The 26,776-nt window shown below is 34.4% G+C and overlaps 1 protein-coding gene across 3 annotated transcripts; it reads right to left on the reverse strand.

Annotated features, from left to right (window-relative positions):
* Positions 1-1,386: 1,386 nt before the first annotated feature.
* On the reverse strand, positions 1,387-22,751 carry LOC101502730 (SH2 domain-containing protein A-like). 3 transcript variants are annotated; one of them, XM_012719601.3, is made up of 12 exons: positions 22,327-22,751; positions 19,646-19,837; positions 18,790-18,999; positions 18,570-18,659; positions 18,096-18,173; positions 17,829-17,993; positions 11,971-12,336; positions 10,790-11,070; positions 4,355-4,517; positions 3,544-3,893; positions 1,823-1,897; positions 1,387-1,740 (listed from the first exon to the last, which is right to left on the reverse strand). In XM_012719601.3, the coding sequence occupies exons 1-12, from the start codon at positions 22,471-22,473 to the stop codon at positions 1,704-1,706; spliced, it is 2,154 nt and encodes a 717-aa protein (XP_012575055.1). In that variant the 5' UTR covers positions 22,474-22,751; the 3' UTR covers positions 1,387-1,703. The 3 variants fall into 3 exon arrangements, with proteins under 3 accessions (XP_012575055.1, XP_012575056.1, XP_004513787.1); XM_012719602.3 differs by having other exon boundaries at positions 11,989-12,336; positions 17,829-17,996; XM_004513730.4 differs by having other exon boundaries at positions 17,829-17,996.
* Between the last annotated feature and the right edge of the window lie 4,025 nt (positions 22,752-26,776).

Below are 26,776 nucleotides of genomic sequence, written 5' to 3' on the forward strand. Positions count from 1 at the left end.
TAGTTGCTCTTTTAATAAGTTGGAAAAAAATTTGAGGGTACAAAAATATCTTTATAAAATAAGTTGGAAATAATAGAAGAGTAAACCTTTTGTTGTATTTATAAGATCTTTTTATTTGTACATCTCTTTATTGTTTTTGTACTCATTTAACACTAACATCAGCAACATATTACATATATATCAAATTAATGTATCTATTTCTATGTATACCCATTTTACACCCTCAGAGATATAGAATGGGTATCTCTACATATTTTATTAGGTGAAAAAATAAAAAAAATTATGCATTCCTGTTGAATCCATGGACCTGAACACTACAGAACTGTAAATAAATTAAACATATAAATGCAAAATATGATCGATGGCAAAATCCAAAACTAATATTTATATAAAAATAAAAAGTTAAATATATAAAATTAAATGTATTAAAACTAAACGCATAATAAAATTTATTTTTTATTAATAATTTATAAAACTAAATTTATTAATAAAACACATTTAAAAATTGAACTAATTAATAATGAACACATTTAAAGATTAAAATAATTATAAATATATATCTAACTATAATTTTATGTAAAATATAGTTAATAATAAATTTCTAGACAATATAATAATTGACAATATATAACTTTAAAAAAATTTATAAAACTTAAAGGACGTGACATTTGTTAATCTCGCTCCCTCTCGCACCTTAATACGATGATAAATGATAGAACGAAATTAAATTTGATAAAAATAAAAGAAACTATAATAAGGAAATCCAAATACAAAAAATATGAAGACAGTGGATGTGCTGTGCAAGATCCGGATTCTCTAACTTTCATTCTTTATGGACGGTTGGATCCATCCTATGGTTGAAACAATGCTATGTCCCAGTTTTAAAATAAAATATTTAAATGTATTTTTGGTTATTTTATATAGTTCAGATTTAATTTAGTCCTTTTTTTCTTAAATTTAAGTTTTTGGTCCTCTAAAAAATTATAAATTTTTGTCATGGACTTGATCCCCTCTAATTTTACTGATATGTCAGTCTCTTTATCGATGTAACCCATTCTTGACTTTAGTGACTTGGATATTATAAAAAAAAACGTTAACTTAAATTATTTAATAATCAAATTTTAATAGTTAATTATTATCAAATTAATTGAACAATATTTAATTGACATGCTTTAATGAATAAGTGCAACTAGATTATAGATATAATAGCACAAAAACTTTTAAATTTTGTACTTTGAACCTCTTTTGATTTATTATGATTTTTAATTATAAAAATAATTTATATAATTATTAGAAATTAAAATCAATAGACAAATATACTAGTACTAGTGATTTAGTCGACTTTTAATATGCAATATATAAATGATGACATAGATCAATTATAAGAAACTAACTCAATCATTGATCAAAATTTTGATAATAAATACTCTATTTTTATTAAAATTTTAAAGTTGTCAAATTTTTATTTTAAACAAATCTAAATCATTGATCACACCTAACGGTGTAATTTTAGTGGTGCACTGGTGAGGCATTTAGTAGTTGTCTCACGTTAGAAGCCACCTTACATCTATATCTATAATATACAAACTAAATGAATAATAAACAATCATAATCCAACCTTAACCTCAACCTCCTTTTTGAGTCTATAATGCCAATACAACCTTGAAAAGCAACTTTGACTCGATAATGAAGGACATTCTGCCTTAATGCTGCAAGTGTGCTTTATAACTTCTCATTGTCCTGACAGTTATGCGAAAAACAGTTATATTCAGAACTGATAAACATTCAATATATAACAAACAATAAAAAAGCTTCGTTATACCTTCCCAACCGAGACAGCTCAGGTTCTGCCAATAGCATATCTTGCAATGGTTTCACGTCAATTCTTCTATCAGAGCTAAATAAACAAGTGTGATTAAAATTAAAATTTTAGCTAAGGGAAAAATGGTTAGTGTCTGTTTGTGTCAATATATAAATGGGGTGCATGTCTTGTGAAAAAACTAATTTTGAGTATTGAAGAGTTGATGATAGAAACCATCATTTTACTGAAGAAAATCGTTAATTATTGCTGGAATTTGGAGAGCAGAAGCTCTTACGGTGATAAATGCAGAAAAAGAAACTAAACCAGAGTTATAAGAATTTATAAACCAAAGCATAACTACTCCTAACCAGATAATTCTCTCCTAACTATTTTCTTGAAATGATTCTGAATGAGATCCTAACTACCCTTCTCTCCTTATAATAGAATTCTATAATAGAATCCCATAAAATCAGGGAATATACTAACTAACTTATTTTTTAAACAACCTATCTATTTGGCTATTGCCCACTATTCCTATCAGTTGATCACATGGAGGATTGATGAAATCCAAATTAGACAGATGGCACATAGGATGATTTCAGCAAGCTTGTATGACAGATTTGAGTTACAAATCAACAAAAATCCACTATGAAGAAAATGAAGGTCGAGAGTTAACAAATGACAACCCAAACATGCTCTCATATTGACTTGAACCAATAGCCAAATCACGAATTTGGAAATTGGCCAATCAAAGCTTCAATACTAATACAAGCATAATGTTAAGAAATTACAAAGGAAATAGATACACGATGCTTCAAATGAAATTATGATAGGTAAGCTTCCACAATGTGATGACTTTAAACAATTTCATGACCAAACAATTCCAATATGTGAGTTCACAAATTCCAAATACCCAAACTTTGAAACTGTATATTCAAAATTAACAAAGGTGTTATCAATTCTAATTTAATCGACCAATGAGTGTTTAGTCGTGAGTACACAAAATAAAAAAAGGAGAATATCTCACTCACAATTCTAAAAGAGAAATTTTAATTTCATCCAAAACTATCTTTATTCATCACAAGGGGCATATATATATGTATATATATATATAGGAATCCTGGGTTGATCAAGGAAAAGCCACAATTAACATTAATCATAGTGGCTGTATTATCTCTCCTACTAGTTGGTTTGTCAAGTCTTAATTGGAAAATGGTTATAAAACAATAAAAGGAAAGGCAATAGTCATTTTCAACAAGAAAGCTAACTTGCTACAACACCCCATTTTTGTTTGTTCCTATTTATATTACTTTTAGCTATTATTCTAATGAAGCCCACAAAACTAAGAAACGACCACAATTCTTGTTTAACTTCCAGCCTGTTTTATACCATGATCAAACCAAGATGCATGAAATATATAGAAAGTTGTAGGAAATGTCTTCTTTCCAACGCATCAAAGAGCACTTCAATCGTACTTCTAGAGCTCAAAATATCGTCAAAATCCATGAGTCATTTCCAAAGAAGCCAAAAAAATTCCTTCTTTTATCTGCTTGCAATTTATGGCATATCCTTTTTTTCACATAAAGTCCATCTATGATGCATTGGAAATGCATGAAATATGAAGGAAGACAAGACATACAAACATAACTGGAACTCCTCGTAAAGGGCATTCATGACTCAAGAAAATCCAACTAAGTGGAGAATATGCAATGGATTCAACAAAAAAAGGTATAAAAACTTACCCATATATATGATCCATTGAAAGTAGTCTGTGGCGAAGTTTGTAGTCCTTGCCAATGTAAGTAACAATTAGGCTACCAGCATCTGGGTGGGGCCAGCTTCTTGAGGTAGGGAACCGAAGTATAAAAGTACCAGGTTCTTGAAATCCTGCCGGACCTTGAAGTGAAGCTTCTGCCTCCTCCTTGGTGATGAATCCTTCGATCCATTTAGGTGATGTGGAATTCCAGATAGGATTTACCCAATCTCTCGATATTATACACGCTACAGGGTACAACCAGCACCACAATTTCTCAAAGTTTTCTTGTGTTAGATACTCTTGACATCCAGCAATCCTTCTTAAAATCTCAAGGTCCTGCAGCCATTACAAAACAGTTAACTTTTTCAAGCTAATTTTCTAGGATTCTGAAACTTACAATTTATATCTTTCCCTTTACTCTTGGTTTGGATTTCTGATTAGGAAAAACATTGATTTAATCATGAGTAGTAGCTCTATCCCAAACACGAACAACTCAAAAGATCTAGCTCTACCATATGAGTCTATGTAAATCTTAACAATATATTCACAATAAATAGGTTAATGCTTGATCACATAAGATTCGGACTATTTTGTGTTTATAGCATTTTACTGTATTAGTAACCATAAATGATGTATTAGTATCCCAGTAATGTAGTGCCAATTATACAACTCCCATGTAGTATAAAAAATTATAAATAGAAGTAACTTATGCAAGTTATAAACAATTTTAAGTGTAGTAACTTATATAAACTAAAGATAGTAATTTTCCTTAAAGAAACAAAACAAAAAAATTGGACCTGATGAGAGAAAGATCTTGACCCACATGAAGCAATCTTCATGAATTGCTCTTCAATCTCATACACTGCGCTCTCCCAAGGAACGTGGTGGTTGTTTGCAGACATCGCCCTCCATAGATTAGTTCCATCCTCTATCAATCTCTTGGCACTTAGTATTTGGTTTCTGATTTAGAAACAAAACCAGTAATTACAGAGAGGAAACATGCTGGGTAATTGCAGTAAAGACAGTTAATTATATTGAACAAAACTTGAAGAAATTAGTATTTGTTATACTAGTCAAATAATAAGGACAGCATGGTGCGGGAGGAAATTTATTTGTGTTAAGAGGTTGTTAGACTATTTATTATTAGTAAATAAATAAATATTATGTATTATAACAGCATTTATGTAGCAATTATGAAATGGGACAGAGTTGGCAATTATTGTATTTTATGTAATAAATAAAAAGTTTAGGACAGAGACAGGGAGTGGGTTTTATGTAACAAATCTCTGGTGGAAGATAATTCCTAGAGTTTGATCGATAATAATTATAAGTATTATTAGTAAATTAAAGTAGGTTCATACCAGCTCTATCACCTGGAATCAGAGCACTACGATCGCAGAAAAAATTGATGGTTTTGACAAGGAGAATGGAATCACACATTGAGAAAGGAGCCTCCACGCACCATCACGCAAGATGGTTGATGCGTGTGCAAGTGAAAAATGGTGCCCAAGTGAAAAAACGACAATGGAGGAAAAAAATGGTGTGAATATCCAGAATAGTGTATGAACTTGATTGTCGTGAGTAATGGTGGATCAGAAGACAACAATTCTAGTAGTGGTCGACTCACCTGAAAAGTTAGAAAAAACATTTGGATGGTGGCTAATAGTGGCAGCCGTAGCTGCAAAATGGTTCTAAACACACAGAAAGAAAGAGACAATTGAGGAGTTTGGAATCCGGAGAAGACTGGCAACAAAAAAAGAAATTAATTATTGATAGTGAAATTTTTATAATAGAGTTTCAGAGTTTATGGATATCATGATTAAATTATAAGGTTTTAAAAAAGGGTAAAAAAAAAAGAAAAAGAAATAAAGATCTCTATTATGATTATTGTTTGATATGATGATTGATGGTGATGCAAATTACTAAGCACTTAAACATTATACTAAAACTAGACTACTTAGCCTAATCAAACAAGGAAACTGTTGTGAGTTCCAAACAGAAACTGATTACAGTAGCAAAAAAAAAATATGAAACTAATCCTAAGAGATAATCAAAGATACCTTGAGATATGATACTTCCCTAAGAGATAATCTAACATACAAATAAGAAACTAATTGTTGGATAATCAAGAGAAATCATATTTTATTCTCTTTTATTTTATATTATTATGTCTATTTTTATTTTATGATTATGTCATTATTACTTAATATTACTATTGTAATTTCTTTTCCTATATAAACAGCTTAGGGATGTAGTAATAAAATATGAAAGTATTGTCTTTTACTTTCTTCATGGTATCAACAGCTCTGGTTAGGGTTCTGTAAAGCTTTCCACAACCCAGTAGAGTTTGGCGCTTCAACCAACTGGCACATGCCCAGTAGGTTTCCTAATAGGAGAGGTGCAAATGCCTGCCACAACTGATCTGAATTACAGGTTTTGGAAATATGAGAACTCTGCTATTATTGCTTGGCTGCTTAGTAATATGGAATCAATGATTAGAAAACCTTTTATGTTTTTGCCTACTGCAAAGGAAGTTTGGGAGGCTGTCAAAGAAATATATTATGATATTTAGAATTCTTCTCAAATTTTCAATCTCAAATCACGATTGTGGCATGCCAAACAAGGAGATAGAGATGTCACTACCTATTATAATGAGTTGATGACACTATGGCAAGAATTGGATCTCTACTATGATGATCATTGGAAGTGTTGTGAGGACAATGTTTTGTTTCTTAGGAGACAGGAGAACGACCGAGTATTCATGTTCTTGGTTGGGATTAATAAGCGACTTGATGAAATCTGAGGCAGAATATTGAGAAAGATTTTATTGCCATCACTTCGGGAAGCATTCTCAGAAGTTAGAAAAGAAGAGGCGAGACAAAGTGTTATGATGGGTAAGACACCTTCTGTTGGTGAGGTTGAAAGCTCTGCCCTAGTCACTAAGAATGAAGACGGGAAGAGAGATGGCAAGAAACCATGGTGCGAACATTGCAAACGTATGTGACACATGTGATACATGTTGGAAGCTCCATGGAAAACCTCTAAATTAGAAGAAAAAAGAAAGAAACGAAGGTAATGCCCTCCAAGCTGGTTCCCTCTGATCAAGAGAAGCAGTCTCCTTCAAGCCCATCTCCTTTCACCAAGGAAGAATTAGATCAATTGTACAAACTCTTGGAGTCTCAAACTCCTTCTTGCTCTGTAGCTCAGAGAGGTAATTTTCCAAATACTGCTCTACTTAGTGTCACTCCCAGCCATACTTGTATTATCGATTTTAGTGCTACTGATCATATGACTGGGGAGTCGAGTCTGTTTTCTTCTTATAGTCCTTTAGCAGGTAACCACAAAATTAAAATTGCAGATGGCTCTCTTTCAGCCATTGCAGGGAAAAGTTATGTTATTCTGTCACCTAAGTTAACCTTAAAAGATGTCCTACATGTTCCTAATTTATCATGTAATCTGTTATCCATTACTAAATTAACAAAGGATATAAATTGTCAAGCTAGCTTCTTTCGTTCTCATTGCACTGTTAAGGATATGAGAACGGGGAAGATGATTGGCAATGCTAAGGAGAGTGGAGGACTCTATTATCTTAACAATGGACTCGACTTCAAAGACCAACCAAAAACAAGTACCTGCTTTGAATCTATTTTTGTTTCTTCTAATAATGATGATATTATGTTATGGCATTTACGGTTAGGACATCCTAGTTTTTCGTATTTGAAACATTTGTTTCCTAAATTATTTTCTAAGAAGGATCCGTCTTTATTTCATTGTGAAACTCGTGAATTGGCTAAACATCACTGTTCTTTTTCTACACAACCATATAAACAATCAAAACCGTTTGCAGTTTTCATAGTGATGTTCGGGGTCCTAATAAAATAAACACATTATCTAATAAAAAATGGTTTATAACTTTTATTGATGATCATACTAGAATTTGTTGGGTTTATCTATTGAAAGAAAAATCGAAAGTTCGACAGGTTGTCAAAAATTTCTTTAAAATGGTGCACACTCAATACCAAACAAATATTCAAGTCTTCAGAAGTGACAATGGTAAATAATATTTTAATATACTTTTGTCTGATTTTTTTCTTGCAAATGGGGTTGTTCATCAAAATTCTTGTGTTAATACACCCCAACAAAATGGAATTGCAGAGAGAAAGAATAGGCATCTTCTTGAGGTTGCTAGAGCTTTACTATTTGCAAATAAGGTTCCAAAATATTTGTGGGGTGAAACTGTTTTAACTGCATCATATTTAATTAATCGAATGTCATCAAAAGTTTTAGATTTTCATACCCCTCTTGATGTTTTTCGAAATTATTTTCCTTTGACTAGTGTCTCTGCTGATTTGCCACTAAAAGTTTTTGGTTGCACTGCTTTTGTTCATAAACATAAACACCTTGACAAACTCGAGCCACGAGAAATAAAATGTGTGTTTACCGGTTACTCTCCAACTCAAAAGGAGTATCGGTGTTTTGAACCAAAATCAAACAGATTTTTTGTAACCATGGATGTTCTTTTTGTTGAAAATCAACCATTTTTTACTAACATTCATCTTCAGGGGGGAAACTTTAAGAAAGATCCATCTTTTACTTTTGAAAACATCATTACTTTAAGTGATATAGTGTTGTCACAAAATTCTAAGACTTATATTGATACACCAAAAGAAAATGTCCAAGAATCTATATTGGAACTCAATCCACTTATGAATGAGATTTTGATAGATTCGGGGGCGACAATTTCAAATCAAAATCACAATGATCAAATGTTTGATCTCAATAATAATGAAGGACCACCTGAAATGCCACAACGTAATGACTCAGATAAAGAGACACAAAGCAGGTTTACTACAATTGACCCTACTTGGAAGAGAAATGTATTTGAAAGAAGAAACCATAAACAGATAAATGAAGGACCCATTCTCCGACCCTTCCAAGATTCCGAACCAATAGATAATCCAACACATCATCTTGATACAGGTAAGTCTTCTTCTATTCTTAAGAGTCATGACGAGTATCCTGATATAGACCTTTCTATTGCAATTAGAAAACCTGTTAGATCATGCACTAAATAGCATTTGTCTAATTATGTGTCATACTCAAAATTGTCTTCTTCATTTGCTGCATTTAGCTCTAAGTTGTCTGTTGTAGAAATTCAAAAAAATATACAGGAGGCTCTAAAAATTCCAAAGTGAAAGGAAGCTGTTCTTGAGGAGATGAGAGCTCTTGAGAAGAATCAAACTTGGAGAGTCGTGACGTTACCTACAAGAAAGAATACTGTTGGCTTAAATGGGTATTTACTGTGAAATATAATTCTGATAACACAGTTGAAAGATACAAGGCACGCTTGGTTGCTAAAGGGTTTACTCAGACATATGACATTGATTACTCAGAGACTTTTGCTCCCGTTGCCAAATTAAACACTATTAGAGTTTTCTTGTCTTTGGCAGTGAATTTAGATTGGTCTCTTAACCATCTTGATGTAAAAAATGCTTTTCTGAATGTTGATTTGGAGGAGGAAGTATACATGCATAGCCCACCTGGCTTTGAAGATAAATTTGGTTCAAATGTGTGCAAACTGCAAAAATCCCTTTATGGTCTCAAGCAATCTCCAAGGGCTTGGTTTGGAAAATTCACTCGGTCAGTCAAAAGGCAAGGATATATGCAGGGACAATCAGACCATACTCTGTTCATGAAGTTCTCTAATGTTGGTAAAATTGCAATTCTAATTGTATATGTAGATGATATTATTTTCATACGAGATGACATTGTTGAGATGGAAAGATTGAAGAAAAATTTGACAAAAGAATTTGAGATCAATGATTTAAGCGCGCTTAAATATTTTATTGGTATGGAAGTTGCTCGCTCAAAGAAGGAAATTGTTGTTTCTCAAAGAAAATACATCCTAGATCTCTTGGAAGAAACTGGGATGAGTGGGTGTAGACCAGCAGATACTCATATGGAATTAAATGCTAAACTTTGGGAGAAAGGCAATGCTCCTGTTGAGATTAGAAGATACCAGAGGTTAGTCGACAAACTTATTTATCTAGTCCACACTAGACCTGACGTCGCTTTCTCTGTGAGTGTTGTAAGCCAATTCATGCATTCTACCTATGAAGAACACTTAGAGGCAGTTTATCGAATCTTAAGGTATTTGAAATCTAAACCTAGAAAGGGTTTGTGCTTCAAGAAAACTAATGATAGAGAAGTCTCTATATTTACAGATGCTGATTGGGCAGGATCAATTACTGATAGAAAGTCCACCACTGGATATTGTGCCTATGTTTGGAGAAATTTAGTTACTTGGAGAAGTAAGAAACAAGGGGTTGTTGCTCGAAGCAGTGCAAAAGTTGAATTCAGAGGAATGGCTCAAGGAATCTGTGAACTTTTATGGATTCGTAAAATGTTGGACGAACTGAAAATGAAAGTTGACTCACCCTTAAAATTGTTCTGTGATAGCAAAATAGCAATAAGTATAGCTCACATCCCTATACAACATGATAGAACAAGGTATATTGAGATTGACCGTCATTTCATAAAAGAAAAAATTGATGCTGGATTTATATGCCTGCCATTTGTGACTTCCAATCAGCAAACTGCTGATATCTTGACAAAAAGTTTGGCAAGACCCAATTTTGAGCGACTTGTAACAAAGTTGGGCCTGACAGATATCTATGCACTAACTTGAGAGGAGGTGTTGAAAAATCAAGGAAAACCAGATTTGATTCTCTTTTATTTATATTATTTTGTTTATTTTGTGACTTCCAATCAGCAAACTGCTGATATCTTGACAAAAAGTTTGGCAAGACCCAATTTCGAGTGACTTATAACCAAGTTGGACATGACAGATATCTATGCACCAACTTGAAGAGAGGTGTTGAAGAAATAAGAGAAATCAGATTTTATTCTCTTTTATTTTATATTATTATGTTTATTTTTATTTTATGATTCTGTCATTATTACTCCGTATTACTATTGTAATTTTTTTTCCTATATAAACAACTTAGGGGTGTAGTAATAAAATATGAAAGTATTTTATCTTTTACTTTTTTCACTAAATAGAGGAAAATTCTAGATAGGAACAAGATATTATAATATAGAGTTTCATACATCTAAAAAAGATGAATGATTTGATGAACAACCTTTCTAGTTACTAGCAATATTTTCCAACTATCATCCTTCATGTGGCACTAATGCAATTATATATAACTTCTGGAAAAAAAATCACCTACCCGTGGTGGGAACATCCTGAATAGTGCGAAACTTGATGAGCCAACTCTGAAATTTCTCTATCAGAAGAAGAGGTGGCAATTTCTTTAAGCATGAGAGATCTCTCAGTCAAGCCTGCCAGGCAGTATTTGAAAATGGTTATATCAGATATCGGATATCTTCTACTTCCCATACTATTTGAAGGTGAATTTCTCTCCCCTATACTCTCTGATTCAGATGGATAGGCGTCTTCTTCGAAGTTAAGAGATCTTCCATCCAAGCTTCTTGGAAACCCATTCTCAACCTAATTTTAGGTCAGTTTACAGTTATAGTGAAAAGATAATGACAACACAGATTACTTATTTAAGACAAATATCCTAACAAAATGAAAGAAAACATCTGGAAGGGTTTATAAAGCATGTAAGAATGTTATACAAAAAATGACTAGGTTACACCACTTACATAAAAAATCTTTTTAGTTTAGAAATATAAGAATATCTAGCTCAAATATTGGCTTTACAGTACAAAATTGATCTTATAAACATGTTTAGTGCAATAAACAAAACAAAAGCATCCCAAAGCATCTTCCTAAAAGTAAGCTTTCTAGCTATTTGGCCACCTAATACAATATTAAAGTGTGTTTAGCTAACGTGCCTTACTATCCTAATAATTAAATATTAACACAGGGATTGAATTGGCCTGTGAATTATCCACACATCAGCATGCATGAGAAGTGGGTATTAAAGAAGACAAAAAATTATTCATAAGACTTCTCATAGGCGTAAGCTAATAATATGATTAGTAACCAGAAATTTAAAAAATCAAACAACTGTTTCATGATTTGCTGTATTTTAACTACTCTCAGACTATGTTCAGCAAGTTCGACTGTCTGGAAAGCTCTAGTTATAATCAATATTCTAAAAAGTCCAAAGATGGCAATTAAAATTGAAGTACAAAAGTAACAAACACAAAATGTATAAAAAAAAGCTTATGGAAACACAAGATTCAAGTTGTCTCATGGTGAGGATCATATCACCATCTAGTGAGTGTAGTAACAAGTTGGGCATAATAGCAATAAAAGCTATAACCTACTGAGTGGGCCATCTATGCACATGCCAGGTTTCACTGTGTAATTTATAATATAATTATGTATGTTTCTTTATGCATAATCTAAAATAAGATTGAAAAAGAACCAGCAAACCACCTGATTAGGTATCCATACATGAGAATTACATTCAACACCAGATTGCTTTTTGGTGGAGTCTGCATTAACTGATACAGATATCTTGTCAAGTCCAACTCTAAACCGCTTCATCAGTGGATTGGTTTTTTCTTCATGACCAGAATGTGTATGTTCCAACGACCTATCATCCATTGCTGAAGATTGTGATAAATTGAGTCTTTGGAGAGCATAAGTTGACCTTTTCCACACGAGCGTGGATAATCTTGTGTTACGGCTCCTGGAGATGCATCGAATTGGACAGGTGTTTGTCTGAAGGAAAGGATAATTTCCTAACTTTGGAACACAAAATCTGATGAGGAACAACCTGTTATCACACTTGGATGAAAGCTGGGAAATGGAACAATAGTTATTGATAGAGCAAGGGAATAATGGAATGAAATTACATTTACTTAAATTTTAGACTGAGAGAGCAGAAGATACTTAAACATAACATGAATTGGAAATAAAATAAACTAGGTCAGTGTAAGTCAATTCTGCAACTTCTCTAGTATTAATCGTTCGAAATACTGGTTCATTTGTGCGGACAGATGACACATTAACATTTTGTAAGATCTAGCTACTATGGAACTTGATTGTTATAATAAAACGGCACTGTACCTCTCAAATCCAATCTTTCATGAAAGAAATAAACACAATAATTTTATTGTTATGAGTCTCACATTGAATAGATAAAAATACTCAGTGTGGTATTTAAATCATGAGGTTCTCCCACACCTAATGGACTATGCTTTTGAGTTGGACTATCCTCATGGGATTACATTGGTTGTCATTCTATCCTCATGGGCTTCAAAATACAAATCATACATGTCTCGAGAATTAAGAAAATATATTTTATTGAATCTAATATGCTGACAATACAATAGATATATAAGGACTCTATACAGTCAAATCCCTACAACTGAGATATTTCTCAATAATAATACTAATAATAATAATCACAGTTTTGACACGCTCACTCAAGCTGGTGAAAGGTGTTCTCCATTCTCATATGGGAAACAATCCTTTCAAAGTTGTCCCTATTCAGCCCCTTAGTTAGAAGATATGCAAGGTTGCTTTCGGAGGAGACATAAGGAATGCAAATTAGGCCATTATAGGTAGATGAAAATTGTCCAAAGCATGGATAGTTGGATAGAAGGTAGAATGGATTTTTGGTACATGTCCTGTCACTTTTCTAAGGACAGTTGGAATATGGAGATCATGAGTTTGAAGGCCTCACATTACAGGTACGTCTTCCAGATGACTAGTACTTTGGATATTTTGTGCACAAACTGAAGGAATGGATTAGGGGGAGAGTACGAAGCTTACGTACATAGGGACCAGTGGCACGGTCTTGCTTACTCAATTCAACAAGGGCGGTGGAGATGGAGTTGCAGGGAAAAAGGGGTTTGGCCGAAAATCACAATATGGACAAGAAGGGTGCGAGCGGGTCAGATCATCATTCTCACATCGGGTTTAATATTGCTCCAAACCAAAACGGAGTGGCTTGAAGCTAGGGGTCAGATTGAGCCGTTACAAAGGGGAGTAGGGAGACAAATGAGCCTAGAATGGAGGGGCGAACTGAGCAGCGACGTACTCTGAACCGAGATTGTGGGGTACGACATCTCTCGTACCAAGAGTTGCTTTACCGTAAATAAGAGGGGTTGTGCTACATGTGCGGCGGTTTGTTCCATCCTCACCACCGGTGCCCCGATCAACAACTGTAGGTCTTTTTGGAGGAAGAACCAGATGAAGAAAATGGTGAAGTCAATGCTATAGCTACAGTAGAAGGTGAGAAAACAGAGGAAGCAGATGATGAATGCAATATGATGTTTCTGGGAGATACCTCTCTGAACAAAAATTGGAAACCACACAACATGAGAATGCAAGCCAAGGTCAATGGAGTTCCAGTTTTGTTGATGGTGGACAGCTGTGCCACACAACTTCGTTTCCAGAAAATTGGTGGAGGCACTAGGGTGGCCCGTGGAGGAGACCAGACCCATGAGCATCAAGTTAGAAGATGGTTACAAAGTCATTGCTAAAATGAGGTGTATGGTGGTGGAGCTAGAGGTAAGAGCTTTAACCTTTGAGGTGGATATAATGTTGTTTGATTTGGAAGGGAGTCATTAGGTGTTAGGAATTGCATGGTTGGCCTCATTAGGGAGAATGTGGTCAACTGGAAAGAAGAAATCATGCAATTTCAGATTCACAGACAATTGGAGGAGGTGAGAGGAATTCAAAGTGATGGAGACAGACAGTTGGTGTTGCAAACCATACTTGGCAAGTGCAAACAAATGGTAGAAGGGCTGTTTTGTCAACTGAAGTGTTGCTACCGAACAGTTCAGGAGTGGGAGGTGTTGTGGGAACTTGCAATCCTACACAGGAGAAGCAATTACAGTACTTGTTTGGTAGCTTTGCACAGTTTTTTAAGGATCCTCAGAGGCTACCACCAAAGAGAGATAAAGAGCATGCCATTTGTTTGATTGAAGGGCAAAGCCCGTTAATGTGAGACCATACTGATGCCCCCATCACCATAACAACGAGATTGAACAACAAGTGCGTGGAATGCAGAAATCAGGAATCATTAGACCAAGTCAGAGTGCCTTCTCAAGCCCTGTAATCCTTGTCAAGAAGAAGGACGATACTTGGAGGATGTGTAGATTACAGGGCCCTTAACTAGGTGACTATACCGAACAAGTTCCCTATTCCAGTGATTGATGAGTTATTGGAGTAATTGCACGGAGCACATTTCTTCTCAAAACTTGACATCAAATCGGGTTACGATCAAAATACGATGAGGATGTAGGACATCCATAAAAAGGCATATAGAACGCTTGAAGGACATTATGAGTACTTGGTAATGCCCTTTGGCCTCATTAATGCACCATCTACTTTTCAATCATTGGTGAATGAAATTTTTAGGCCCATGATGAGAAAATTTGTGTTAGTATTTTTTTGTGATATCTTAGTGTATAGCCTGAGTTGGGACGCTCATATAGGGAATGTGAAAGAAGTTATGTTGGTATTGGAACAACATCAATTGGTGTCTAATCATAAAAGTGCTCCTTTGCTCAAACCAAAGTTGAATACTTGGGTCACATCATTGAAGAGTGTGATGGAGTGGCCAACACCTAAGAATGTCAAGGGAGTAAGGGGGTTTCTTGGAATAACGAGGTATTACCAGAAGTTCATTAAGAATTATGGAAAAATGGCCAAGCCCCGAACTGAACTCACAAACAAAGAGGCGTTTGTGTGGAATTCCAATACCCATGAAGCTTTTGAAGAGCTCAAACAGAGCTTAACTACAGCCCCTGTTTTGGCATTGTCTGACTTTTCTCAAGAGTTTGTGGTTGAGAGCGATGCCTCTGGAAAAAGGTTGGGGGCGATTCTGATTCAGGTGGCAGGCCGATAGCCTATTATAGCAAGGCATTGGGAGATAGGAATTTAGTAAAATCTGCCTATGGAATTAATGGCAGTGGCATTGGCAATTCAGCATTGGCGAGCATACCTCCTAGGGTGGAAGTTTACTGTGCACACTGATCAGAAAATCTTAAAGCAACTTCTTCTGCAAAGGTCACCACCACAGACCAACAGAATTGACGGCCAAGTTAATATAGGCTACCAATTTTATATTATATATAAGCTGGGATTGGAGAACAAAGGGAGCAGATGCGCTGTCCAGGATGTATGGTGATGCTAAATTGGGAACTTTGATCCACCAGCCTATTTGGGAGGGCAGCCATGAAGCCTTGAAGAGGCACACAGGGATAAGAAGCTGCTGGAAATTATGTCAGCTTTGCAACAGGGGCAGGAGACACGTGAAGGGTTCTCATACAAGAAAAGGGTCTTGTTATTTGAAGGGAGGCTGGTGTTTGCTGAAAATTCTGCTAGTATCCCAAAGGGAGCAGATGTGATGCCAGAGCACATGTGGGAAGATATATCGATGGGTTTTATCACCGGATTACCCAAATCTGTTTTTGTTGTGGTAGACCGGCTGTCTAAGTACAGCCACTTCATTCCTCTCAAACATCTGTATTCGACAAGGGTGTTGGCTGAAATTTGTACTAAAGAGACGGTGTGTCTTCATGGAATTCCAGCGTCCATTGTGAGTGATAGGGACCCCATTTTGTCAGTTCATTTTGGCAAGAATCGTTCAAATTGCAAGGGACTCAACTCAAGATGAGTATGGCTTATCATCCGCAAACCAATGGGAAAACAAAGGTTGTTGTTCATAGGTGTCTGGAGACTTTTCTGAGGTGTTTTGTGGTTGATCAACCCAAGGTTTGGGTTACTTGGTTACCATGGGACGAGTATTGGTATAATACCAATTTACATGCATCCACAGGAACTACTATGTTTGCGATTGTTTATGGGAGACCTCCACCGGTGTTGAGCAGGTTCTTGCCTAGTGAGGTGAGAGTTGAAGCTGTCTTGCGGGAATTGAAGGATAGAGATGAGGCTTTAAAGCAATTGAAAAATGATTTGTTGCGAGCATACAATCAGTTGAAGGACCAAGCTGATCACCGGAGGGTTGAGAGGAACTTTGAGGTCGAGAGTGGATTTTCTTGAAACTGCAACCTCATGGACAGCTTACTGTGAGTTCCCGCATCAGCCCCAAACAAGTTCTTAGATACTATGGCCCTTTTAAGGTGATGGAAAGGGTGGAAGCAGTTGTTTACAACCTGCAGCTACCTGAAACATTAAGAATTCATCCAGTTTTTCATGTTTCGTTGTTCAAAACGGTTGTGGGGAATATAGTTTGGAGCAGACCTTGCCCCTTGAGTTAGCTGGAGACAGTGCTTAAGTGGCCAAACCTTTAATAGTGTTGGCCAAACCTTTCACGTTTGGTGGACTTGCATCTGGCGGTTCTGGCGGAGTTGATAGTTCTACCATAATCACTTGATTTTTGCTTTGCTTCTCCTTCATTTTTTCATTAACTACTATTCCCGCATCTATGAACAATCCTAAATTTGCCCTCTCTAACACCATGATTGGTTTGTTCTGCAGTTGCCAATTTGACGACTCTGGTAACAGCGCGAAGCTAGTTGAATTCTGTAGGGACCCAAAGTCCGGCCCTTTCCCACCATCCTTCTACTTCTCATTGTTCTTTGCTATTTCATTCAGAATGTGATCGTGGCTTCTTGCTCCTCACCTTCTGCAGACTGAAGCATATACCACAGATCTGGAATGAACTCCTTCATAAAGCCCCATTAAAAAAAATTCCATGTTGCATTATGATTGTCTTGCTCCCAAGAAGACCACCATAAGGAAGCTTTTCCCCTCAATGCAAACATAGTCACCCACATGATTTTCATCTCTTCATGGATCCAACTATGGGTTTAAAAATACCGATCCAACTGAATCAGCCACCAGTAAGCTTCTCTCTTTCTGTCAAAAATTGGATTCCCTCTCTCCAACATCACTGGCTCTCCCTCGACAGATCCGGCAGGGCAGCCCATTGTTAGGAACCCAAAATTAAGAGAAAAAAGCATATGGAATTGATGATTGAAAACTAAGAAAATGATTACAAGAGTTTCCCCCTATATCCCCCACAGCAAAGCTCCTTCAGAGGATGAATACCCTCTACCCACTAAAAAACTGTAAAATAGAATAACAACTATTATATATCCTCCCCATGACACTACCTCTCTATTTCCCACTTCCACGTGTACTTTCTCTCCCTCTATCTAACTAACTTGCCAACTCAGCACTCTATTCTTCTTTTGGGCCTTTCTCTTCATGAGTCCTACCAGTATACATAAGTGTACTGTATCTCCACTTGATCAGTTAATAATATCAGATATTGTAATATTATAACCAACATTCAGGCATGGCATTTTTACCTGAGATATCCTGAGCTTAAATGATGCACGACCCAACAAAAGTTTACTAGGTCTTTCACGAGAAGAAAATTCAATCCCATCATAGCTAGACAAAAGGGGTGCTTCGTCATCACTTGTATTCTCCACTGGAGCCCCCGTGTCAGCATACACAAGAGAAGCAAAAACCTGCTATAATCAGAAAAGGATAATAGTGTGATATTACAAATTCCAACTTCTTTTCAAGTAGTGAGCATTAACTTGAGCTATCTTAAAGCCAGAATTATGAACCTCATTCTCCTTATCTACAGGTTGTCCAAAGGCATCTGATAAAACAACATCTAAAGAGAAATTCCTGCGACAAGATGCCTGTGACAAATTATGCAAAGGTAAAGTTGAAAATAAGGTTTACACCGGATGGGAAAGATAGAAGTGCAGCACTTAGAATTCGACATAATTTGTGAAGTTCTCATAAGTATAACCATATGAAAGAAAAGGGTGAATGAATAATAACTGTATTTCTGGAAGTGTAATCAGTATGTTGCTTACTTACCTAAAATAAAGTGGCTCAACTTTAATCATATTCAGGGTTCGATAATAAGCCCTTTAAAAATGACAAACATAAAGTGTATCACATATTTCCAAAATTAGACTCCTATAAAAATGGAAGGCTTACCCTAGACCTTTTTCTTTATGGTTCATAACAATAAAAATGAAGACTTAAAATAGACTAACAAGGTGCTGTGTACAGAACATCGTTCTTACTTTGCCACCAACAATGCCCCAAATACCGCCACTTTCTTCTTCAACCTCAGAGGCAGCCGATTCATCTATTGATAACTTTAGAGGAGGGTCCTGACAACGGGTAAAATATAATTATCAACAGAGGAATAAAGTATTGTGTTTGTTATAATAACTAAAGAGAATGTAAAAACAAACAAATGAGAAACTAACATGGAATTTCACGAGTCAAAGTTACAATCACCTTCAAATGATGATCTTTGATAAATGAAACATTATGGAATACTTCAAAATTGTGCACATAACCCTGCACATTATTTCCGTTTCCCCCAACATTTGCTAAAGTTATTTTCTTCAAATCACTTGAATTGGATTCCTTATTTAATAAGGAAGACAGTGACTTTTTGGCTACAATCTCCCCATTAATCTGAAGCCGGATATTATTTGGACAAACCTATCATAACAGAAGAAAATAGCCATCACATATATTCCGTTAAAATATTTTGAAAAGAAAAAAGGAATGGACTAATATCAACAATGAGTAGCAAGGAAAGTGTTTAGTAAAATGCTTTAGGTCAACCTTGGGTAAATTGCGAGCCAATTGTTTTTCTCTTTTCATTTTATTTACTCTTTCTTTCAAATATAGAAAGGAAATATGAAAAATCACACTAGACAAAAGAATAAACATGCACTAGGGTCAATGCAAGAATAAACCAAGTGATTTTGATATTTAATAATTTTGAGATTAAATTAAAAGCTATTTTGTGTTTATTTACTATATTGAAAATCACCTTTTATAAAAAATTAATTATCAAAAATGATTTTTAAGATAAACTACTCAAAATAACTTCTCATTTGAAGAAGTGTTTAGATTGTTTTTAGATTCTAGTTTTTTTTTAAATCTGCAACAAACAAATGAAAACTAATAAAAATAATTATTTATAAAACAAAATTGAACAAAATAAAAACTGTTACAAACGGGCCCATAATAAATAGTTTGTAGGAGTAGTGTGCAAATGAATTTCAGTGATGTGAAAGCCATAAACAAAGAAAACATAAGAAACGGTACGAGCTAATCCTCAAGTAGTCACATAAGCTACCTCACATCCAACATGAACCCATTTTTCCAAAGAAAACTCAAAATCAACAGTAGCATGTGGAACTTCTGTCCAGGAATTTATACTGCCAGTATCAGGAGCTTCTTCGTGCAAGAAAAGAACTGGCAAAATATTGACTCTCTTATTTTCGTTAATAATGAGAAAAGGAGCACTTTGGGAGATATCAGAGTGAACCTGAAAACCCATTTAATTTTTTAGCTACCTGTACTTTCAATAATAAATTAATAAAGAATCAAAACAGAATAAAACCACAAAAGGGAACATAAGATGAATTATTTCAGGTGAAAAATTGGATCGTTTAAGAGGTGGTTTGGTGTTATTTTACCAGCTCGGTCACATAATGATAGCATCATAGGTAACCATATATAATAGCAAAGGTACGATCTAAATTCTAAAACAGAGATTATGTTCAGAATTCGAAGGAGAATAGGGAGCATAATATTGACCACAGCATTATGAATTGGAGATCAATTAACAAAACTAAACAAATGAAATGGTGGGATGGAAGGATGCTCACACTCGAAATACAAAATAGAAATGAAAAAAAAAAACATAAAAGAAACAATAACAATAGATCTATGGAATGCCAAAAAAACATGCAAACAAACAAATGCAATGAAAAACACCACTACTATTATCAACCCCACAAAATCAGCAACATTAGTTCTATTAAAGCTCTGAAATCTGAACAATAGAATTCTTAATAACTAAGAAGATTTGGGCACACAATACTATGATTACAAACAAAAAGTAACTTACACACTATAGTATGATTACTAAAACTTGACAACCAGGCGTGGTTGTAAAAGAAACTGAACTAATGAGAGAAAATGAGGAAGAGTTCTAAACAGAATTGTGTATTCACTCTTGTAAATGATTTCTTAGTAAACAATACACTTGGATCCGGTATTTATACCAGTCATCATCTAACTGCTTACAGATCAGTTAGTTACATGAAGCTGTTGGCATAGGTGCTGCTGACTCAGCACTTGCAGTTACAGTTAGTTACAAGCTGGCAGCATAAGTGCTGACTCAGCACTAGCAGCCGCCCCCACAGAGCAATTTTTTCACTTAACCATAATAAAATTGTTTTTTGCCCTTATGAAAATAGGTGCTGCCTTCAAAAGACAATTTAAAAAAATGAATGCAGAAAGCTGTTAGAGATAAAAGAGATAATAAATTTGTATTAATTTTATTTCTATACCTTCTAATTTTCACTACTCTTCTAACACTAAACACACAAAGTGACACATAACACAATTCAAATTTCGGGGTTGGATCACTTATGTCACATATTTTATAAAAGTTTATAATAAGTTTCTTCAGTGAAAATATATATTTTAGGCTTAATTACAGTTTTAGTTCCCTTATTTTTACCGACTCATGAAATTGGTCCCCTGTTTTAAAAGTCGACAGTTTTGGTCCCTTCCTCTGATTTTTCAACTAAAAAATGATGATGTGGGATGTTTTAAATAACGTAGCATATGATACGATGATGTAGAATGATTAACACTCATGAAATTGGAATAAAACACCGTAAAAACATAGATTTCAACTTAAATTTTTTTTCATATTTTTAATTTACTTAATGACATGAATAATTAATGCATCTAGATGGTTCTATACCATAGAATTGTATGTCATGTCATTAAAATATGTCAAATCGTCATTTTTTAATTCAAAAATATGAGGGAGGGGCCCAAACTGTTGACTTTTAAAATAAGGAGACCAATTCCGTGAGTTGGTAATAATAGAGAGACAAAAACTGCAACTAAGCCTATTTTTTATAAGCAAGAGGTTAGTGGTTACTTTGTTAAGGGGGAATTTGTTAGTATGACAATCAAACTCTAGACCGTCTACATAAAATTCTCTTTCACTGTCCCAAATCACACAACTGGGCCACTCATTTAGTAAAAATATTGTATACTACTAGCGTTCTGACGAGCCCGTTAGAGCCGGTTTGTCTGATTTTCTCATTTCTCTTCTTCTATCCTTTTTCATTTTTCTGTCTTTTTAATTTGTCTTGAGAGACTATGTCTATGACTAACTGCATAATGTTATGACATTTTTTATTCAAGTTCAAAGTGGTAAATTCTAGAATTTACAATTTTTCTAAAATATAATAGAAGTTACAAAAATGTATGTGTTTATTTAGAAAAGTTCAGTTTTTTGATTGGTCAAAAAGACAACATTATAAATTGAATAGTTTAAATAAAAGTAAAATTGAAATAAAAAATGGCTGCACCAAAACTTATATGCCATTTATATAAGAGTTATAGAAGATATAGATTTCTGAATCCACTACTGTGGAGAACCCTTAAACATGAACTTAAATCATAATGTAGCCATGTCCATAACAAATTAAGGTGCAATCGTGCAATAGCACAAGTGAGAGTGTGACATGTAACAAATTGATAATTTTCCAGTTTCTCTGCCTGATTCAAAATGTACAACTTACTGGGTCAGAAAAACAAGGAGTTCAAGTTGATCATTATAAATTTGAAGCTACATTATGATCAAAATATTAAACCCCTAAAAAGAACAGAAAAACCCAATATAAAGGGAAAGTAATTCAAAGTAAAATAACTGAAATAATCACACAAAACCAATCAAATGAAATGCCAAAAAGCAAAGAATCGAAAGTAAAGAAGAGAAAAATTGACCTGGTGAAGAATGATAGCAGGGAATGTAGTAGAATTCATCAAATAAACCCAAAAGCATATAGAGAAAGTTCCCTCTTTTCCTTCAATTTCCAATCTTAAATCCTTCAACGTACGGTACCCTTCTCTTCCCATTGCATCACTGCCCATTATTTATTTATTTTCTTTCTTTCTCTCTCTCTCTGGCTATAGGAACAAGTTCAAACAAAAAGCGTTGTTCTTCGCGTTTTGTCAAACTTTTTTCTTTCTTTCTGGTCTAGTTGGGGTAACTATTGTGACTTTGTGTTGACGGTGGTTTCTTTCATATGCCGCGCGGCTGTTATAAGTAACGGTTTAGTTCAGCGTCTCCCTGTTTGCGCTGAAACCGGAAAATACAAGTGGTGCGTATCCACTGCTTCGAGGGTGTAGGTGAAAACCTTTTAGTCTTCCCATCAGGCATCAGCTAAGTTTATACCTAACTTTGCAAATTAATAAAATCAAAATAAAAATAATCCTAGATTTAAATATAATTTTTTTATTTTAACTTTTTTTTTATTTTAGTCTCTTATCTTTTACTTAATAATCATTTTAATTTCTTATCTTTTACAAAATTATACAAGTTTGTCATTTTGTTAAAAATAAATATTACATAAAAGATGAAGAACGAAAATAAATTAAAAAATATAAAACACAAAAATAAATATTAAATAAAAGATCAAAATTATATTTAGTTAAAATACTAATTAACCACAATGGCGATCATATTAAGTAAAACTTAGATTTTATTAAGTAAAACTTAGACTTTTTTTAAGCTAAAGATATTAATTAAGAGTATAAAAATGCTTTAACCTATTAAAAACAAAGGTGAGACCTCTCGTCCTCTCGTAGGTGTGAAGTAGCTTCGATTACTCAAATAATATTGATATATCTATTTGTATTGTTTGACCGTTTCAATAAAATATTTTTAGTAATAAAAAATGCTAAGACATGACTCATAACTAAAATTGATAATTAATTTCTTATAAATAGTTTAATTGTTTACAATGAAAAATGCATTGCTAGTTATTATAGATTCAATAATGTATAAATTTAACTTCTTAATACGTCGTCGAATACTACTTTTTTAAATAGCTATCGTGGTTATGTGTCACATCTGCAACATTCACCTCAGTTTTACTTGATACTCAACTTATTATGCATTCTCAAATTCTTCTACTCTTATGACAAAGGAAGGGAAAATATATAATTTTTAAGATCTAAATTTGAGAGGATGGAGGAGATCATAAAAAATAGCTCTTTTATTTAGGGCTTCTCTTGCGGGTAACCTATGCTGCAATAGTCTCACACCAAATACACATTTTTTAAGGTGTTTTTCTTTTCCAAACAAAATTCAAGGCAAGCGAAATGTTGGGGTCCAGGTTAGCTTGCATCTAGCCTTAAACAATGCAATTGTAATGAATTTATTGGCAATCCATTGAACCTATTTGGTAACCAAGTTCACATGGTGTAGTTGTTGTCATTGAATTATTGGATCTTGCCAAAAAGAAAAAGGATAAATGTTTGTGTTTGAAGGTGGACTTTGAAAAAGTATACAACACAAATAGTTGAGATTTCCTAGAATATATGATGAAGAGGATGAGCTTTAACAATAAGTGGATGCTTTAGATGACAAGATGTATTAGAAACGGTAGTGTATAGTTTTTATTAAGTAGTTTTATATTTTAAAAGATTAGTTGATAAAGACCTCAAATAATTTATATTTTAATAAATTATGATAAACTTTGTTTATTTTAATTTTTTTTGTAATACTTTTTATTTGTTTTTTTAATTTGGAATTTTAATAGTTTTAATTTAGATTTAGTTAATGTCATGTGTAAGTAAAAGTACTTTGTTTCCTTACATTTAGTTTATTTTAGAAAAATATGATTAAGTTCAATGTGAGTCTAGAGAATTGTGTCACTTATAGTCATTTAGAATTGCAGAAGTCTTGTTATAAGTAGACATTTGTGACCTCATTTAAGACAACTTTGAAATAAATTAGAGTTTTATCTTAATGAGAATGTTAATTGAATTAGGTCTTCTTTTTGAGTTCTCGAATTAAAACTTGCTTGAATCTTGTCAATGGTTTCTTTACCGTTGTAGCAATTCTTCATTGGCTTATCAGTTGTAAGACCCATAATTTTAAAGTACCATTTATGTATTTTTGGTGTATATTGGATTTTGGCTCGGAGGCTTTTAAGCCAAGGTTAATAATATTTTGGAGTTTTATAATCAAAAAGATATTTTGATGCCAATTAGAATTTCTCGTCGATAAATAAATTGAATTTAACTGCGGAAAATCCTTTACGGTTAATTTTATGCGTTTCGGGCGAAACGGTAATTTAACAAATATCTAGATAGTTTGAGATATTTGTTAAGTTATATTTATTATATATATTTATGTATATATGTTTGATTGAGGGGAAAGGAAAAGGAAATAGAAAAGAAAGGAAAGGAAATAGAAAAGAAAGGAAAGGAAATAGAAAGGAAAGAGAATAGAGGAAAGGAAAAAGGAAGGAAAACCAAATCCATCGTCTTCTTCCTCTGTTAACCGTGAAACCAAAATCCCTCCTCCTCCCATTTTTCGTTTTCCTTGCTTCCTTTTCTTCAAAACTAGTAACCCAAGGTTGGGTGAGAGTTAGATCAAGGTTTTCGCAACTCCACTCTTCCTCTTTGATTCGAAAACGAAGAAAAACGGTTTTGAGATCCAAACACAAACCCCTCCATTTCTTCTAGATCCAAACCTCATTTCTCGAAGAGATAGAAGGGAAAGTTGCTCACCACCACGCTACGGTGCTAGTGAACTAATTTGGAAGCGGCGTTGCGAGCGGAGATTTTACCGGAATTACTCGCGGTACCGGAAACGCACGTTAAAGCTAACGTTGAGGTAAGGGCTCCTTCCAAACTTCTAGCTTGCATTAGGGACTTATCTGTAGTTGTGTGGGAAGGAATTTGTTAGGGTTAAATGTATCGATTTGGGGAAAAACGAAACTAGTGCGTTATGGGTAAAAACCTTAGAGTTAGGTTTTGTTTATAATGATGAATGTTTCGTGGTAAATGAAATTTGATGTATCTGGGTGTTATGTTGCGTGATTTGTGTTCGTTGTATTTGGTGTGTTCGTACTTGATGTTTGTTAATTGGTGTGGTTGTTGTGAATTATGGTTTGAATGTGAAAGTATGTTTGAATTTGTTTCTGTGGAATTTGAAAACCATTAGAGTTAAACGAGTATTAAAAATGGGGAATCTTTTAATACCTCGGTTTACTTAATGTGTATTTGAGGAAAATGTTTAAGTTAACTGGGCGTTGAGAATGGGGAATCTCTTAATGTCTCGGTTACTTAACTATCGTTTTTGAAAATCGTTTCGGTAAATGAGTATTAAGAATGGGGAATCTCTTAATGACTCGTTTACTGAATGTTTTGCGAGAAAATCGTTTAAGTCAAAAGTATATTAAGAATGGGGAATCTCTTAATATGACTGTTTGCTTAACGTTTTGTTTTGAAAATCATTAAGTTAAATCGGTATTAAGAACGGGGAATCTCTTAATGACTTATTTAATTAATGTTGTTTGAAAGTCGTTTAAGTTAAATGGGTATTAAAAATGGGGAATCTTTTAATATCTGCATTTGCTTAACGATTGTTGTGAATGGAGTCTGTGTATGCTCATGCATTTCATTTGGTAAATTGTGTCGACCCGTGATAGGTGACACCTTGGTAAACTGTATGGACCCGTGATAGGTTGTACGTTTGCGATTTACATTTTAGTAAATCGTGTTGACCCGTGATAGGTGACACCATGGTAACTGTACTGACCCGTGATAGGTGGTACATTTACGATTTACATTTTTGGTGAATTGTGCTGACCCGTGATAGGTGGCACCTAGGTAAACAGTACTGGTCTGTGATAGGCGGTACGTTTACGATTCCCGCTTTTTCTTTTAGTAAATCGTGTTGACCCGTGATAGGTGACACCATGGTAACTGTACTGACCCGTGATAGGTGGTACATTTACGATTCCCGCTTTTTCTTTTAGTAAATCGTGTTGACCCGTGATAGGTGACACCTCGGTAAACTGTACTGACCCGTGATAGGTGGTACGTTTATGATTTACGCATTTTAGTAAATCGTGCTGACCCGTGATAGGTGGCACCTCGGTAATTGGTACTTTGGCCTGCGATAGGCGGTACAATTATGATTTACGGCCCTTCGAGGAGGGTTTTGGTTTGGAATTCCGAGTCCATGCATTTTGGCATATACGCATTGCATTAGGGTGCCTGGCACGCGAGTCATGTTTGATTTGAGTTTATGATTGAGTGATTCGAATTTTGATTTATCGTGATAACTGAGATGAAGGTGTTAAGTGCTATGTGTTGTGTATTGTGTGTGAGTATGATGGTTATCGAACCTTTGTGTGTCGTAGTAATCGCGTAGAAA

This window comes from Cicer arietinum, chromosome 7 (genome assembly GCF_000331145.2).
Source record: "Cicer arietinum cultivar CDC Frontier isolate Library 1 chromosome 7, Cicar.CDCFrontier_v2.0, whole genome shotgun sequence".
Classification (NCBI taxonomy): Eukaryota; Viridiplantae; Streptophyta; class Magnoliopsida; order Fabales; family Fabaceae; genus Cicer; species Cicer arietinum.

What these genes read in the sequence shown, in the direction of transcription:
- LOC101502730 (XM_004513730.4), bottom strand. Translation starts at nt 22,473, where the DNA reads ATGGGCAGTGATGCAATGGGAAGAGAAGGGTACCGTACGTTGAAGGAT. An exon ending in CTGTAGATAAGGAGAATGAG is followed by an intron (nt 17,997 to 18,095) that starts GTTCATAATTCT and finishes TTCTGATTATAG; the next exon opens with CAGGTTTTTGCTTCTCTTGT. An exon ending in TCAGGATGTTCCCACCACGG is followed by an intron (nt 4,518 to 10,789) that starts GTAGGTGATTTT and finishes TTTCTAAATCAG; the next exon opens with AAACCAAATACTAAGTGCCA.